The sequence below is a fragment of the Chelon labrosus genome, assembly GCF_963514085.1.
Source record: "Chelon labrosus genome assembly, chromosome: 13".
NCBI lineage: Eukaryota > Metazoa > Chordata > Actinopteri > Mugiliformes > Mugilidae > Chelon > Chelon labrosus.
Window position 1 is genome coordinate 9167261 of NC_140346.1, and position 15447 is coordinate 9182707.

At 44.5% G+C, this 15447-nt stretch overlaps 3 protein-coding genes across 4 annotated transcripts in view; 2 read left to right on the forward strand and 1 right to left on the reverse strand.

Annotated features, from left to right (window-relative positions):
* Positions 1–3010, reverse strand: part of LOC311497794 (calcium-binding protein 39-like) — a 10191-nt gene extending 7181 nt beyond the window's left edge. Inside the window, 2 exon segments of the mRNA XM_084558160.1 lie at positions 52–207; positions 2622–3010. Coding sequence (XP_084414286.1) covers positions 52–165 — 114 coding nt within the window. The 5' untranslated portion in view covers positions 166–207; positions 2622–3010.
* A 2990-nt stretch (positions 3011–6000) lies between these two features.
* Positions 6001–7404, forward strand: her8.2 (hairy-related 8.2; the record flags this gene model as incomplete). The annotated part of the gene is made up of 4 exons (XM_084559411.1): positions 6001–6158; positions 6287–6382; positions 6462–6540; positions 7037–7404. Exons 1-4 carry the CDS (start codon positions 6096–6098, stop codon positions 7402–7404), a joined length of 606 nt encoding a protein of 201 aa, XP_084415537.1. The 5' UTR covers positions 6001–6095.
* Positions 7405–11484: 4080 nt separating this feature from the next.
* On the forward strand, positions 11485–14394 carry her13 (hairy-related 13). Of its 2 annotated transcripts, none has more exons than XM_084559410.1 (4): positions 11485–11716; positions 11998–12084; positions 12190–12271; positions 13196–14394. In XM_084559410.1, exons 1-4 carry the CDS (start codon positions 11630–11632, stop codon positions 13660–13662), a joined length of 723 nt encoding a protein of 240 aa, XP_084415536.1. In that variant the 5' UTR covers positions 11485–11629; the 3' UTR covers positions 13663–14394. The 2 variants fall into 2 exon arrangements, with proteins under 2 accessions (XP_084415536.1, XP_084415535.1); XM_084559409.1 differs by having other exon boundaries at positions 12172–12271; positions 13196–13663.
* Positions 14395–15447: the final 1053 nt, after the last annotated feature.

The window sequence follows — 15447 nt, forward strand, 5'->3', positions numbered from 1 at the left end:
GTGAAATATCCCACAGGTGTAAGCGAGGAACAACTGTGAAATTCACTCTACCTTTTCTGCCTTTTTATCAGAGATGTCATGTTTCTCAAGCACTGCCATGCTGTCCTTAAGATTCTTGACGATGTCCGCCGGCGACTTGTGGGACTTGCCAAACGGGAAAGGCATGGTGGAAGGTTACCACGAGCAACCAGGCAGCGGACTGTCCACCTAAGGAGTGAAACGCAAAGCAGAGCAAATCCCTCTTTCAGAACTAGTGAAAATAGTGTGGCCATCTGGAGGGAGGTTGGTTTGAAGACTCGTGAATGAGAAGCACCATTTGGCACTGCTTTAAAGCCATATGCAGCAAAGCTAGTCCTGATGCTAAACTCTGTGTTAAGCACTCGTAAAGAACCAATCTCTGGTCTTAAATTTACCCATAAACCTGAAGAGAACAAATTAAAATATGAATACAACGGTGATTACGACAAATCTGTTTGGGTTTTATATATAAATTTATGAGTGTCATATCTAGATCTAACCTTTAGTTGCACACTGAGCAGCAGGGCAATCTTGTGAATCTTCTGGTCACTGTGATAAATGATTAACAAAGCAATGTTGACTATGACGGTCTAATTACACTGTGACACTACCTCAGACCTTTGTATGACCCCACTGCCTGTACACTGACTAACATGTCTAAATAGACACAATGTAATACTGGTCAACATACCTTTTCAGGAGACAAATTTAGCTTAGTAAACACACACTTGAGTTTTCTGTGTATACAAAATCCTCTAACCCGCCTTCAAAGAACCTAGCAAGGGCCTGGGTGACGCAACTGACAGATGTGACAACCATATCTCAAGGACCCTTGTCTATACATGTCCCTGACCCACCCAGCCACCTTACAGAGACAGAAAAATTAACCTTAAACAGCATTTAACTCAGCAGCCCAAATGTGCTTTTCTACTGAAAAAGCCAGCCATGAAGAGTACTGTACCTATTCTAAGAGCCCAACAACAAATGTAATCCAAGGCTCGTGATCAATTTAGCTAAAAACATGGTCATTAAGCACGCAGGACTTTAAGATGTCTCTTTCCAACAGACATAGTAATGTCTATTGGAAAGAGCACAGAGCATCAGCCCTAGTCTCTTAGGTACACATCAAGCGCTAAGTCTTCATAGTGTGACACCAACCTGTTGTCTTGCCGGGATCCTCTAAACTCTACAAACCAACCCTGGAGCACTCACACACTTCCTCTTATGTCTTGGCAGCGAGTCCACATTTAGAAAGCAATGCTGGGGACTAGAATATAAACCAAGCAGCAGCAGCAGCGCAGTGGGAGGTGCAGCCCTGCCATTCATATATGATGTGTCATGTGTGACTGAGTGGAAATATAAAACTGGTGATCCAACTTAAGGTTGGTCGCTCACACCTCTATAAATCTAGACACACCTCAACTTCGCCAGGTGGCCAAATCCGTCTTTCGCACAGCCTAATGCTCGCTAATGTAGCCAGCAGGCAGCGGAGCCGCCTCTCTGCTCCTGACCCGCTTCAGTGTCAGTGACGCAAATAGGAAAACAACACATATGGCAGGTTCAAAATCAGCACGTCACCTACAATGACTCCGTTACTAATCAGGTATAATGTGCCGCACTAATGTAAGGCCACCAAGCGTCAGAGGTGCTGTCGGTCTGAGCTTTTACACAACCTGATCTAACGCAATCAGAAACACACGTCCAAAACCGCACTCTTGCAGGGGAAAATAACCAAAGCAGACTCCACATTACAACTACTAAAAGTGCCAGCTTTAGCCTGAAGCATACTTACCTACCAGAAACCAAACACAGCAGTGTCAGGAGAAAGCTCAAACGTCACCCACACCCTTCAGAGCAGGCAGCAGCAGATGCCCTGCTACCATCTGACAGTAAGCTAGCATCCACTGGCAGCAGCTAGCCACGGCTAGTCGAGTCATCAAACTTATTTACATGTGTCGCAACGCTGTTGCTGCTAAACGCTTATGTTAAAGACTTGCACAACTTCAAAAACAACTCGCAAATCTTGGGCTCAGAATGTGTCCAACGTGACAGTGAGCACCGCCCATCAGTGTTGGCCATGCCTGGTTTGTGATGGTGTGAAGCCTGCCAACTTTGCGCAAAGCTAACAAAATGGATACTTAACTCAGTTGCAGAGAGAGAGACTAGCCGGATAATTGCTGCATTAATATGCAATTCTGCTACCATTGCTCTTTATTTGTCAGCTAGCTTTATCTGCCTGCAAGCCAACGTGGCCTATAATGTTTCAATCACTGTCCACCTAACAACTATGCTACCGCAGGTTTGCTTGTGAAAGTGTGTGTTGTCGACACGCAGAAGGCCTCAACAGGCCAAATGCTCACAAACATTTTCTAGCTAAATAAGCTTCATTTAGCACGGCTAACAGTGTATGAGCAACGTTTACAATAACCAGTTATATAGTGAAACGCTGCTAACGTTAGTTAGCAAAGTTAGCCTAACGTTAGCCAGGCCTGGCGGTGGCTCCTCGCGCTACTCCTGCGAGACCCATGCCTGACTACGACTGTACTGAGAGCAAGCTATGCCTGCAAATATAAATCTATAGCATTACAGAGACAACGTAATACCTTGCAAATTGTGTTTTCACTGGCTTCTCCCGATATGCAAAGACAGCAAAAGGCAACTCAGGTGCTCCTTGGAACAAACACGGCTTTGTTTTCCTTGCTCGTCGCCTCCCCTTGTTTGTACTGTTGTTAATTGTGCGGCCCCTGTTTCCTCCTAGTTCTTTCTCTGAGCCCGACTACACGTTAGCAGCGGAGCGGCTGTCACTGCAGCGGGGTCTACCGCCGCCTCTGGCCGCAAGATGTCATGGCAACAGTGGAGGTTGCACTCTGCGATGACTGCAGATGACCACCAGAGGGCGCGCTCACTCAACGGACAGACACAACTTCAGACCTTCGCCATGTACACCGATCAGGCATAACATTATGACCACCTGCATAATATTTTGTAGGTCTCCCTTGTGCCTCCAAAACAGTTCTAACTCATCAGAGAATGGACATGGGGCTTCTGAGGGTGTCCTGTGGTGACTGGCAACAGAATGTTCCAGTGAATCCCACATTCATTCATTCATTCATTCATTCATTCATTCATCTTGTGTAACCACTTGTCCTGTGAAGGGTCACAGTTTGTCTGTTTGTCTGTGTGTGTCTATGTCAGGCTGCATCCTGCTGGTGTGTGTGTAATTGCTGTGCGGGTGCCTGGTCTGGTCTAAGTGGGTGGTACATGTCTAAGTAACATCCACATGAATATCAGGTCCAAAAGTATCCCAGCAGAACATTACATTGTCACAAGATGGTCAATGTTATTTACATATCCTGTCAGTGGTTTTAATGGTGTGGTTGATCAGTGTATGACATCTCTGCCTGAGTTATCTTATGATCATGTAGATTGTGTGGAAAATACAAGGGAAACCAAGCTTCAGCATCTTACTTAAACATTCATTCATTCCATCCATCCATCCATCTTCTAAACCCGTTTAGTCCTGTTAAGGGTCACGGGGGTCTGCTGGAGCCTATCCCAGCTGTCATCGGGCGAGAGGCGGGGGTACACCCTGGACAGATCGCCAGTCCATCGCAGGGCTAACACAGAGACAGACAACCATTTACACTCACATTCACACCTACGGGCAATTTAGAATCACCAATTAACCTAATGAGCATGTCTTTGGATGGTGGGAGGAAGCCGGAGTACCCGGAGAGAACCCACGCAGACACAGGGAGAACATGCAAACTCCACACAGAAAGGCCAGCCGGCCCATGGATTCGAACCGGTGACCTTCTCGCTGTGAGGCATCAGTGCTAACCACCTCGCCACTGTGCCGCCCCATTCATTCATTCCTCTTCTGTAACCGCTTATTCCTGTGAAGGGTTGCAGGGTCTGCTGGAGCCTATCCCAGCTGTCACTGGACAAGAAGCGGGGTACACCCTGGACAGGTCGCCAGTCTATCACAGGGCTAACCACAGAGAGACAGACAACCATTCACACTCACATTCACACCTACGGCCAATTTAGAATCATCAATTAACCTAATGAGCATGTCTTTGGACAGCAGGAGGAAGCCAGAGTACCCAGAGAGAACCCACGCAGACACAGGGAGAACATGCAAACTCCACACAGAAACTCCATGGATTCGAACCCGGGACCTTCTCGCTGTGAGGTATCAGTGCTAACCACCTCGCCACTGTGCCACCCCTTACTCAAACAGTTAGGCAAAATTAGGGAGGTGGAAAGAACACACTCCCTGCTCTGATACCATAATCTCCAACAGCTGTTCCATTTTAGAGAAAAAAATCCCAAACTCCACAGTGCATTGCATCACCATATCCACAGCAGTCAGTAACTGGAGAACATACTGTGGTTCTGTTGAGGCACTGCTAAATAGCCAGAAATTTCCCTCAGGAGTTAGAGACCACAACAGAGACCAACAACAGAGCTAAAGGAGGATTATGTTTGTCTTGTGGCCAGTAACGTAAGTCCAAATGATAAATAAGTTGATCAACAACTACTGTTAGTAAGCCAGTATTTTCCATATTTCATATGAACTTGAATCTGATGATGGCGGTAGTATGTTCACAATTGGTTGCCCCTATTTAAAAGCATCTAAAAAACAGCCATTACTAAAAAAATTATATAATCTTATACCTATATATTTAGGTTTATTGCACCAAACACCATTGTACACCATTGACAAACCCCTTATACAGTGTGTGTGAGCATGTGGCACTAAATCTGATTCAGATTTTTCATTTAGTATTGAGGAATATGTCTTGAAACTAATCTCTGGTTGCTAACTGACAAGTTAGGAATGCACTAAGACTGGGGGTCAGTTAGGGACCATGGCTCATTTTTGTTAAAGGGCCTTTCTACTGAGTGAATCCAGCCCTTCTATGTGACCGACAAAAGCATTCAAATAACTCATCAGAGTCCACCATGAAACTTCGTAAAGAATGATGATCCCTTTAAAAACACATAGATGCCTTTCTGGAGGTATTATAGGTGTAATTGACTCATTTTGTTGTATGGCTGTTGTATTGGTTACACCTGGCCATGGCACTGGTAATAAACTGGTCACCTGCCAAAGCCTGAGTGTCCTCCTCCTGCTCCTCCTCGGCTGGACTGTCCACCCTCTCTGAAGGTTATTACTCTCTTCATGCTGATTTGGTTTGGATGAATAGCGGCCATTGTTCGGTCCCTTTTCCCACGACCCGGCATTCGCCTGGCAGTCGCGTGGCTCTGAAACAGGGGCCCCCGCTTTAAGGGACCCAAAGGTAGGAGGGGGAAGGAGGGGGACATCTGGTCAATCTGACATCTGCTCGCAAACAGTTAATAGCAGATGTCGGACATTTGAAAACACGGAACGTGATCAAAGCCGGCTAAACAAACCGCGATATTTTTGAGACACGAGTGTGTCTCTCCCTCCCTTAAAAAGATGTGCTGCGCACCAGTACTTTCCTACTGTATTAAACGTAACACGAGATTTTGAGTTTTTAAATAGGCTTGGTAATTATAAATCTAACACAGCCTAATAGCTGATAAAAAAAATGGGCAGATATATTCTCAGGTGATTTGTCAGTCTATTGTGCCTTCCCGTGAGCTTTGAGGAAATAGGTTTGGCCTTTTTGCAGGTAGTGTAATGTTGCTCTTGAAAAGAATGGGCCAGGGGCCTCCCCGGAGTAAAGCACGGTAATTGCACACTCTTGTTCATCCCTGGGAGAAGAGGAAACTGCAGTTTTTTGTTGTTGTTGGGTGGAGGGAGTGGAGTGCATGGTTTCAGGCTGGACATCTGTCGCTTGTGAGCTTTTTTTTTTTTTTTTTTTCTAGGCCGGGTCTCTCGTACATTGAATGGAGCCAGTGACCTGTCAGTCTTGACTGATGGGACCCCGTGTGTGGGAAAATCCCGCAGCCAAAGAGTTGGAGCATTCACATGCTAATTGCGCCCTATAAATAAGAGGGTCGTGGCGCGCCGAGGACCCTAGAGACGCGCTGAGATTCAGAGGAGAAGGGACAGAAGTGCGCACAAACACACCCGAGGAAAAAACATGACTGCTTCATCCATGGCGCACAACGTGGAGAAACATCCCACTGCCAAGGAGGAGAGAAAGGTATTTTGGAAATACTATAGATCAATCTTTTTTATATATATAATGCGGGTGTCTCCTGCGCCCACACATGGTGCTTCCTCACCTCCTTTTTTTTTTAGCTTCACCTATTTATTTCGTTATTTTTCCAGCTGAGAAAGCCGCTCATTGAGAGGAAACGGCGGGAGAGGATAAACAATTGTTTGGATCAGCTTAAGGAAACTGTGATCGGAGCGTTCAGGCTTGATGTGAGTATGAAACTCCCGTGTCTCAAGCAGACTTAACAGTGTATGAAGTAGAAAGTTAACTTGTAAGGTCTTTCTACAGCAATCCAAACTGGAGAAGGCCGACATCCTGGAGATGACGGTGAAACATCTGCAGAACATCCAGAATAACAAGCTCAGCGGTAAGGAGCATGGCGCTGTGTACTAGTCTTTGTGTGTCACACATGTGAGTTTTATAGCGTCATGACCTCGGATTCTAGTTGTTTATAGACTCTTGTAATACTGGGTGTCATCTTAATCTCCCAATGAAGCCTTCTGTAGGGGAAATTAACTTAATGAACAGATTAATAATATGTGGTTCTTACATGAACTAGGCTAAAAACCATTGCCCTAAGTGACATTAGGCAGCAGAGGGCAGCACTAGCACATGAAAAGATATGGCACATGTAAATAATATGAAATTAAAGTAATGGTAAGGCCAGTGTTATGTCAGGATGTTGGGTACATTGAGGTGGAAATGTTCTATTTAGTAGTTTCCTGTTTTTGGTGGTTCTGAGCCCCAGAGAGAAACATAACATCAAAAGAAATTGGCACCTTTTGAGAGCAGATTGTGCTGTCACCACCAGGGGTCGCTGTAGATTCAGATAGCCTCACTCCTCCTGCCTTTCTCCCATGCAGACCCCACTTTAGGCCTGGAGGCCCAGCAGAGATACAGCACGGGGTACATCCAGTGCATGCACGAAGTCCACAACATGCTCCTGACCTGTGAGTGGATGGACAAGACTCTAGGCTCCCGTCTGCTCAACCACCTCCTCAAGTCTTTGCCCAGATCCACCAGCGAGCGCCCCCTCAACCAGCCCACACCCAGACACGATGCCCCACCTCCAGCCAGCCACGCCATCCCGGGCACACCCCTCAGAGGAGACCCCCTGTCTGTGAGGCAGCCCCAACGAGATGGGCCCACCTGCCACGTGGTCGGACATCAGGAGAGACCGGCCCTCCACAGCTCCCACCTAGGGATGCTGGAGATGTGGAGGCCCTGGTGAACAGCTGGATCAATGATCTTGGTTCTCTATTTTGTTAGACCATCCTCTGTTATGTATCTTATAGATATGCTGCTCAGAAGACAAACATGTGGGGCAGTTTTGTTCCAGTAATTATTATTATTGTAGGTGTGCTATGATGAATCTATACAGACCTTTTCTTAGTACTTCCCTTCAGAAGTCGACTTCTTGTAGCCTGCATTATAGAAGGCTCTTATTAATCTTTCATGTATTTATTTTATTAACAGCTTTATTTATTTGATATTGTAAGGCATGACTTTGCTTCTTAGACCACTTGCTTGGCATTGCATAGATTTCTATGCCTTCCTCCTTTGCTGTATGATTAACATAAACATTAATAATAATAAAATCTATTATACACTCACACTGATTTGATGAGCTTTATGAATCACATCAATGTATAGATGCCCCATGGGGCAACTCAGACTGTTTACTTTTCAGGGTAATTACTATTACAGTCTTGCAACAAATATATTCATTCATTCATTTTCTATACCCGGTTATTCCTGTTAAGGGTCGCGGGGGTCTGCTGGAGCCTATCCCAGCTGTCATCGGGCGAGAGGCAGGGGTACACCCTGGACAGGTCGCCAGTCCATCGCAGGGCTAACACAGAGACAGACAACCATTCACACGCACACCTATGGCCAATTTAGAATCACCAATTAACCAAATGAGCATGTCTTTGGATGGTGGGAGGAAGCCGGAGTACCCGAAGAGAACCCACGCAGACACAGGGAGAACATGCAAACTCCACACAGAAAGGCCAGCCAACCCATGGATTCGAATCGGTGACCTTCTCGCTGTGAGGCATCAGTGCTAACCACCTCGCCACTGTGCCGCCCTGCAACAAATATATCAACAAATTGGGCTTGTAATTTTTAAATACTACTTGTTATTGTTGTACATTAGTCTGGATTTCTAGGATCAGAATAGGCCTACACTAGAAAAAAATAAAGATATGAGGCTACAGTCTAACCTTGATCTATTAAAAATGTTTAATTAAAATGAATTAATAAATTTCATAAATATTATATTACATGATGTCATATAATGACAGCAAACAATCTATCTTATTTAGACTCTTCTTGCTGGTTGTTTGAATGGTTGCATCCCACCCAGTTCAGGTATCTTTTGTCTGTCGGACAAACACACAATCTGCTCTGCACAAGTGTTAGACAAAGTCAAAGGCAAGTTAAGGAAGGTGGACACCCAGCTAGACCACCTCAGTTAGCTGTTGGATTCTGTGGGACTAAAGCAGAGTTAAAAGTAGATCCTTTTCAAAGCAGACAGTTTGCCTTGTTGTGGCTGAAAGAGAGCAAATGTAACTAAAATATCATGAAAGATGAATCCATTCTGCTCTGTGTGTCTTGTGAGCCATGACAGAGAGCAAGCATTCACAATAGCACAATTCAGGAAGCAGCTCACCCAAATAGACCTTTCTGATAATTTGTCACAGTAGCAATAGCTCAGGTGTATGTAATAATATAAATTTTTGCTGAAATGCTTTTATTGTATTTATTTTCAGCCTCCAGGTGTACAGAAGAAATTTTTACCTATAACAGGGAAAGCATGGGTGTATTGATGATGGCTCGGTTCCATTAAGTGTCTCAATAAGTCATGACAGTGAGCCAGCATGAATAATAGCACGATTCTAGAACCAGCTCACCCAAATGGACCTCGTTTTTTATGACAGACATTTTGACATGTCACAGGAAGGAAAGCACATATGTGTTAATGATTGTTAGATTCCACTTAAGAGAGTCCCTGCTTTTGTGCATGCTGGTTGACTGTCATCACTTACAGGGACACTTAATGAAACGGAGCCATCATTAATATGCCTGTGCTTTCCCTACTATACACCAAGAGGCTTAAACTAAATGGGATGCAAGTATTTCAGTAAAGATTTGTTTAATTACATTTACAATTTCCCAACTTGTATATAGTATAGTTACAATGAGAAGTGATCAATGTGAGATCCGTGGATTATCCTGAATAACCAAGACACTGTTACCAGACAGACGTGCATTTTTATCTTTTGATGCTTTGAGTGCCACAAAAGAAAAGTCAGTGTCATCCGGTGTATTTGGGTGGGGATGGAAACCAGAAGAACTGGCAAAACCAGGCAAACTAAACCACAAGCCAGAAAAAAAGTGTTTCTTAATTTTTCAGGGGAAATTACATTTTAATATTAATACAAGGTAATGAATTTTAGCTATAAATGTATGTTTTGTGTCTGCTAGAACAAGAGGAGGATAATTTAAAGGTTCTCTTGGATGAAAAACAAGTATTAGTTGACTGTTGCTGTTTTCATGGTTAAGACAGTGCTGTTTTATTAGTATATTTTAAAATCATGATCAAAACTAAAAATCTTCAATTTAACCTCGTAAAATCTGGGACCACTTTATTAACATCAAGTCCAACTGGAAGCATAAAACGTCTGGATGGCTTTGGCTGCGGTCAAACTTTTAATAAAGAAGTAATTCTTCACTGGGTTTTGAGAAATACAAATGTGCATATGGCCCATTCTCCCGCTATTATTACCGTTATGGCTGGCCGCCACATGGAGCCAGGCGGCGGGTCTGAAAACAGAGAGAGGCAGAGACAGAGAGGGGGACGCCTGGTCCCTCAGCGGAGCTCACCAACAAAAGCGAGCCGAGACAGCTGCTCTCTCCACAGTCCACTCCATTAAAGCTCTAGAGCTGGAATCTGGGGGTGGCGAGGTGCCAAAAAACCTCCACTTCAAAGGTCTGAGGCGCTTCCTTCATTTGAGGTACTATAGAGTTTAGTGTTTGTTTTTTTGCGGAAATGCTGCGTAATTGTGGAAATGCCGTGCGTAAAAGAGCACCTGACAATGCAACACTGCATCTACCTGGAAGGTTGCACAGATGCATGCTTGGTTCTCTTTCGGGCATACGCAACTGCTCTATTGTGGAGGCGATTTGCATCACAATGCAGTGTACAAAACATGACGAGGGCAGAGGGTTGGGGCTCTTATTAGACAAAAACAAACAGACATTGTGCGCAAAGGGGCTAAACCTGCACATCCAAAAGCAGAAGATCTTGCACTGGCATCAGAAGTAAAAGCACCAGTAAATTATCACCAGTGCACTTGTTTAGGTTATTCATGTTTTCCACGTTTACACTTAATGTCACAGGAAGCATGAAGCACGAATTCTGCAGTTCATTAACAACGTCAACCAGATATCCTATCATAATTATCTTTTTCGGCAGAGCAGGCAACGTGAGAATGCAGTTGCACACAAATCAGAAGTCACCAAACAACGGGGAGAACAAACGAGGCGCAGACCTAACACCTGTCGCTTTCTTTGGAGAAGGGCCCTTAATTCCCCCGGCTGATTCAGTTTAGGCCGAGGGGCCGCCAGCAGCAGCTGCCAACTGAAGGCATCGCGTTACATCCGCCAAACAGCCGGGTAAATCTGCAGAGGCTCGGACACAAAAGCCAGCAGAAAAAAGAATGAGTAGGGCAGAAAACAGACAGGGCCTTGGTCTCCCGGTCTGATGCTCTGAAAACCTAAAACTGGTCAGAAAATCGTCAACAGAAATGTGAAGCTGGGGCCAAATATAAGCACTGCACTTGAATAATTATGACACTAAATATTTAACATAGTGAAATAGGCCATTCAGTAACTCATCAATGGGTAATATTCATTACTTAAGAATCTAGCTGTTGAACATGTCTTTATACATATTTATCTAAACATACAGTGACATAGATGACCCTTTCTATTCTGCGTATGCATGCCAATACATTTTACCCAGTTGAATTAAAGTGCACACTGTTAGTACCAGCACAAGGAAAAACAAGGCGGTCGGTCCCCCAACCCAACAAATTGTCTGATTAAAGCCCATCCAGATCCTCGGGGCGCAGACCGGGGCTGACCGCAGACAAAGGGAGTGGACGCTCATTGGCTCCGGCCGTGTGCGCTCTGTTGTCCCCCAGCGAGAGCAGCTCAGCCCGTATTCACATGTTAATGAGCCCCTATAAATACTAACAACAGCCACTCAGCGCCAGCAGCACGTCTCACTAGGATTGTACAATAAACACAGGGCGCCTCGCCTCGCGTGTTTGTCGATTTTTTTTTTCTCCCTGCCTGTAACCGGTTCTATTTGCCAGCTGCCCTTCTCGGACGACTCAGGAGGCAAAGGCAGCGGTGGGAGAAGCCACAGAAGCGGCAATCCGACCAACATGGCCCCCTCGGCTCGGCCCAACAACACTGGAATTGGCGTGGAAGAAGATGAGTCCTACTACGGGATTCAGAAAGGGGACAGAAAGGTACCGACTGTAGGACTGATGGTGGCACTTACTGGGCACACTTGGCAATGTCGCACTTGTCACCCCATTATAGGGATGCATCTGCAGAGTTTTGAGTCTGAGTGTTTTATTCGAGAGGACATCTAATGATTTTCATTTTAATTGCATTATGCATGTGTAGCTTTATGCAGAGAGCGGGGAATAAACGATTGGTTTACGCATTCACCAGCAACGTCGTAGATTAAAGCGTCTGCCTTTGAGTATTTCTTTTTCCGCCACTGATCATTTCTGTGTTCCTGCAGACAAGAAAACCTCTGGTGGAGAAGAAGAGGCGAGCTCGCATCAATGAGAGTTTGCAGGAGCTGCGTTCTTTGCTGTCAGACACAGACGTGAGTATGGAGCGCTCACACTGCGCACCTCAGTCCAGCCCCGCTGTGTGTCATAGGTTATAAGGTAAACATGTGGTTCTGATGGAGCTCTGGTTGTTTCCACAGTTTCATTCCAAGATGGAGAACGCAGAGGTGCTGGAGATGACGGTGAAGAAGGTGGAGGACATACTGAAGAACAGAACCCAAGGTCTGCCCACATTTGTTCAGCCTGTACATTTTGTTATGTTCCATGCAGTGATAGGGTAGCAGACTAATTTGTCTTTTAATAAGGACAAATGCAAAACTACATATACGTCCTGGACATGATCAGAGGAGCCAAATGATGATGTTTGAAGTCAATTCTATGATATTAATCACTTTTAGCCAAGTAGCCCCATCTTTATTATTGACAAAGTTATTGTTATTATTGTAATAATAATAATTAGAAAGATTATTCAATAAGAATGTATGCCTGAACTGCAAAGTCACATTTATGAAAAAGACAATATCAAAAACTATAATCATAATATTAACCAAAAATTCTAGCTGATGTCGTCCTAAACATTGTCATTTTTGCAATGCATCACAATGCAATGACTGATCCAAGTTTGAACAGAAGAGGACACAGAGTTCCTAACATGATTCAGAGAATGCTTGATGAAGTTCAGTGTGTAGTTTAGAGGTCGATGACTGGCTGAGCTCCTTGTGTGTCCTTTATGTCACAGATTTAATTTCAACTCTGTGTTGGCACTGGCATATTTTACATAAGAGGCACCACTATTTAAAAGTTTCAGTAAGTGAGTTCAACATTTACCTTAAGTACAGTAGACTGTAGCATAAATGCAAACAATTATATATATTACTAATAATAGCACTCATTTAGCAGAATGAAACCTTTCAGAAATCTGTTACCATATAGCCTATGTTGTATTATTGGATTATATTACAGATGCAGTTTCATGTAGGTAGCAGTTGTATCTGTAGCTACAGTATTTTTTAAAGTACTTTATATAATTTTGGGCATTGTAACAATACAGCCTATTTTATAAGATGACGATTAGTTTTGAAGGAAAACGTTTAAATTAACTGTCTGAATAGGGTTAGTCACTGCATTCGTCCTCTCCTCCCACAGAAACAGACACACTCAACCAAGAGGCCAGCGAGAGGTTTGCGGCCGGCTATATCCAGTGCATGCACGAGGTTCACATGTTTGTGTCCAGCTGTCCTGGGATTGATGCGACCGTGGCAGCCGAGCTTCTCAACCATCTACTGGAGTGTATGCCCTTGAACGAGGACCACCTCCAGGACGTACTGATGGACCTGATCACGGACGCTCCTGGGAGCAACAACAGCACTTGGAACGGGGAAGGGGAGGCGCTCTGCACGAACCTGGCTTCCCCTGGAGGAAGGAGCTTGTCCAGCGGCTCATCCTCTGCTCTTTCCCCAGCCCCCTCCACCACGTCCAGCGAGGACCTGTGCTCCGACCTGGACGAGACCGACAGCGAGCACAACCAGAGCGCTACTGAGGGCATGGAAAGTAGGGAGGCCCTGAGCGTGGCCACCCTGACCTACCCTCGCTCCATGTGGAGGCCTTGGTAGTTTGGATGGTGTACATTTGGGATTCATTGAAGCATGGATTGTGGGCTTTCCTTTATGATGTGAAACTAAGCCTCCTACTGAAAGAGAAGATTCCACCACATCAACACCATTTATGGTTGTAGCATTTCTGGACTCATTCCCCTTCCAATAACACTGACTACATTAATGGATTTTGCCTCTGGACCCTGGATTTCCTGCACTGATGACCAATATTCACATGTGTTCCATAAGAAACAGAGGGACCAAGCCTGGGGTACACAGTGGAACTTTACTTCACCATATGAGGAGAGGCTGGATATTCTCTTCACCAACAACTGAGTGCACACCCTTTCCTCTACATTCTGGGAAATATTGCAATCAGAAAATTAAGCAGAAGCAGTGATTTTTAAGTTGATGGGACAGCATTTGCTGAGAGAAGACTAGCAGTGCCGTGGATATCATTATCTTTACTAGCATGTTAAAGGGCAGAGTTTTATATTATCTCATCAGAAGGGCCTTGCCTCTCGTGGGCCCCTCCAGTTCGGGGCCTCCTTGAAGCTCTCCCCCCTTCTCAAGAGTAAAAACCCTTGCTTTGAGTCCTGTCTTGTGACTTTTCTTTACACCTGGAAAAAAGAAAAAAAAACACCCCCCCCTCAACACACTTATAACCCAACAACCAAGGACAGAAAAGGAACCGTTCACGCCGTTCACACTTGTTTTGTCTATAACTCTTGTATATTTGATTGGTATGCGGAGAAAAGCTCTTTTTTTTTTTTTTTTTTTAGAATCACCTCCGATTAATATAAATATTTCTATTGTATTTCATAAATTCCTGTAGTTTATTGGACGACTAGCCTCCTTGAGAACTTTATGTTGTAATGATGTGTAGAGAAATGTTTTGCAAGTAAAATAAAACGTCTGAATTAAATAAAACTATGTAATTGAAATGGTTTTCGTCATATGTGACTCAATAATCCAGATAGAACTGAATAACAAAATATTTAGAAGAATATATTAGCAGAGCTGAAATAGTAAAAAGCAGACTTTATTTTGTGCATGCCACCCCAATTTTTTTCTCCATGAACTCTTACAATGCATAAAAGTTGTTTTTCTTTTTTCAAGTTAAGATGTCTTCACTGTTTTCAGCCTCCCTTTTTGGATCAGGCCCGCAGTCCCCTTGCACCACGAGTGCGCACATGAAAGAAAGAGTCGCACCTCTCCAACAGTGTCTTTGCTCTCACCTCATTTACAACGACCGTGTTAACAAATGCCCGTCAGATCCTGTCTGGAGCGGCCATCAACCTCCTGAGACGCACCGGCGGCAGCCCTCATTCCTGCAATAAAATTAAATGCAGTGACCAAGAAGGGAACTTGTCTCTCGTATTTCATAACATGCGCGACCAACGCGGTAGCTACTATTTCAGTGTTTTAGTGTAAATCGTTGATCGTGTTGCTCATTGTCAAATGATCCTGGACTCTTGTAGGAACAGACTAGTTAACAAGACCCGCTGTTCGTGGTGGAGGAGGAGGTGGAGGTGAAAGACCAGGGTGTGAACATCGGAGGAAACACATTGAAATAGGACACGGTGATCAAAGCTCCCTGCCACCATTTGACAGGGGAGCGTCAAAGAGTTTGAAAAGACAGTAAAAAAAAAAAAAAAGAGACACAAGTAGGCTCAGATTCTTCAAAGGGACCTGCCAGCACACACACTGACAATTGATCATCAAGACACCTAAAGACATCAGAGGTAACAAGGTGGAGGTACATTGGGGGAGATAAAAGCAAAGAGCAGTGGTGACCGTAAA

Excerpts from the sequence above, each read along its gene's own strand:
- her13 (XM_084559409.1), top strand. The coding sequence starts at position 11,630 with ATGGCCCCCTCGGCTCGGCCCAACAACACTGGAATTGGCGTGGAAGAA. Across the intron at positions 12,085-12,171 it reads CTTTGCTGTCAGACACAGAC|CTCTGGTTGTTTCCACAGTT; the intron begins GTGAGTATGGAG and ends GTTCTGATGGAG. Across the intron at positions 12,272-13,195 it reads ACTGAAGAACAGAACCCAAG|AAACAGACACACTCAACCAA; the intron begins GTCTGCCCACAT and ends CTCCTCCCACAG.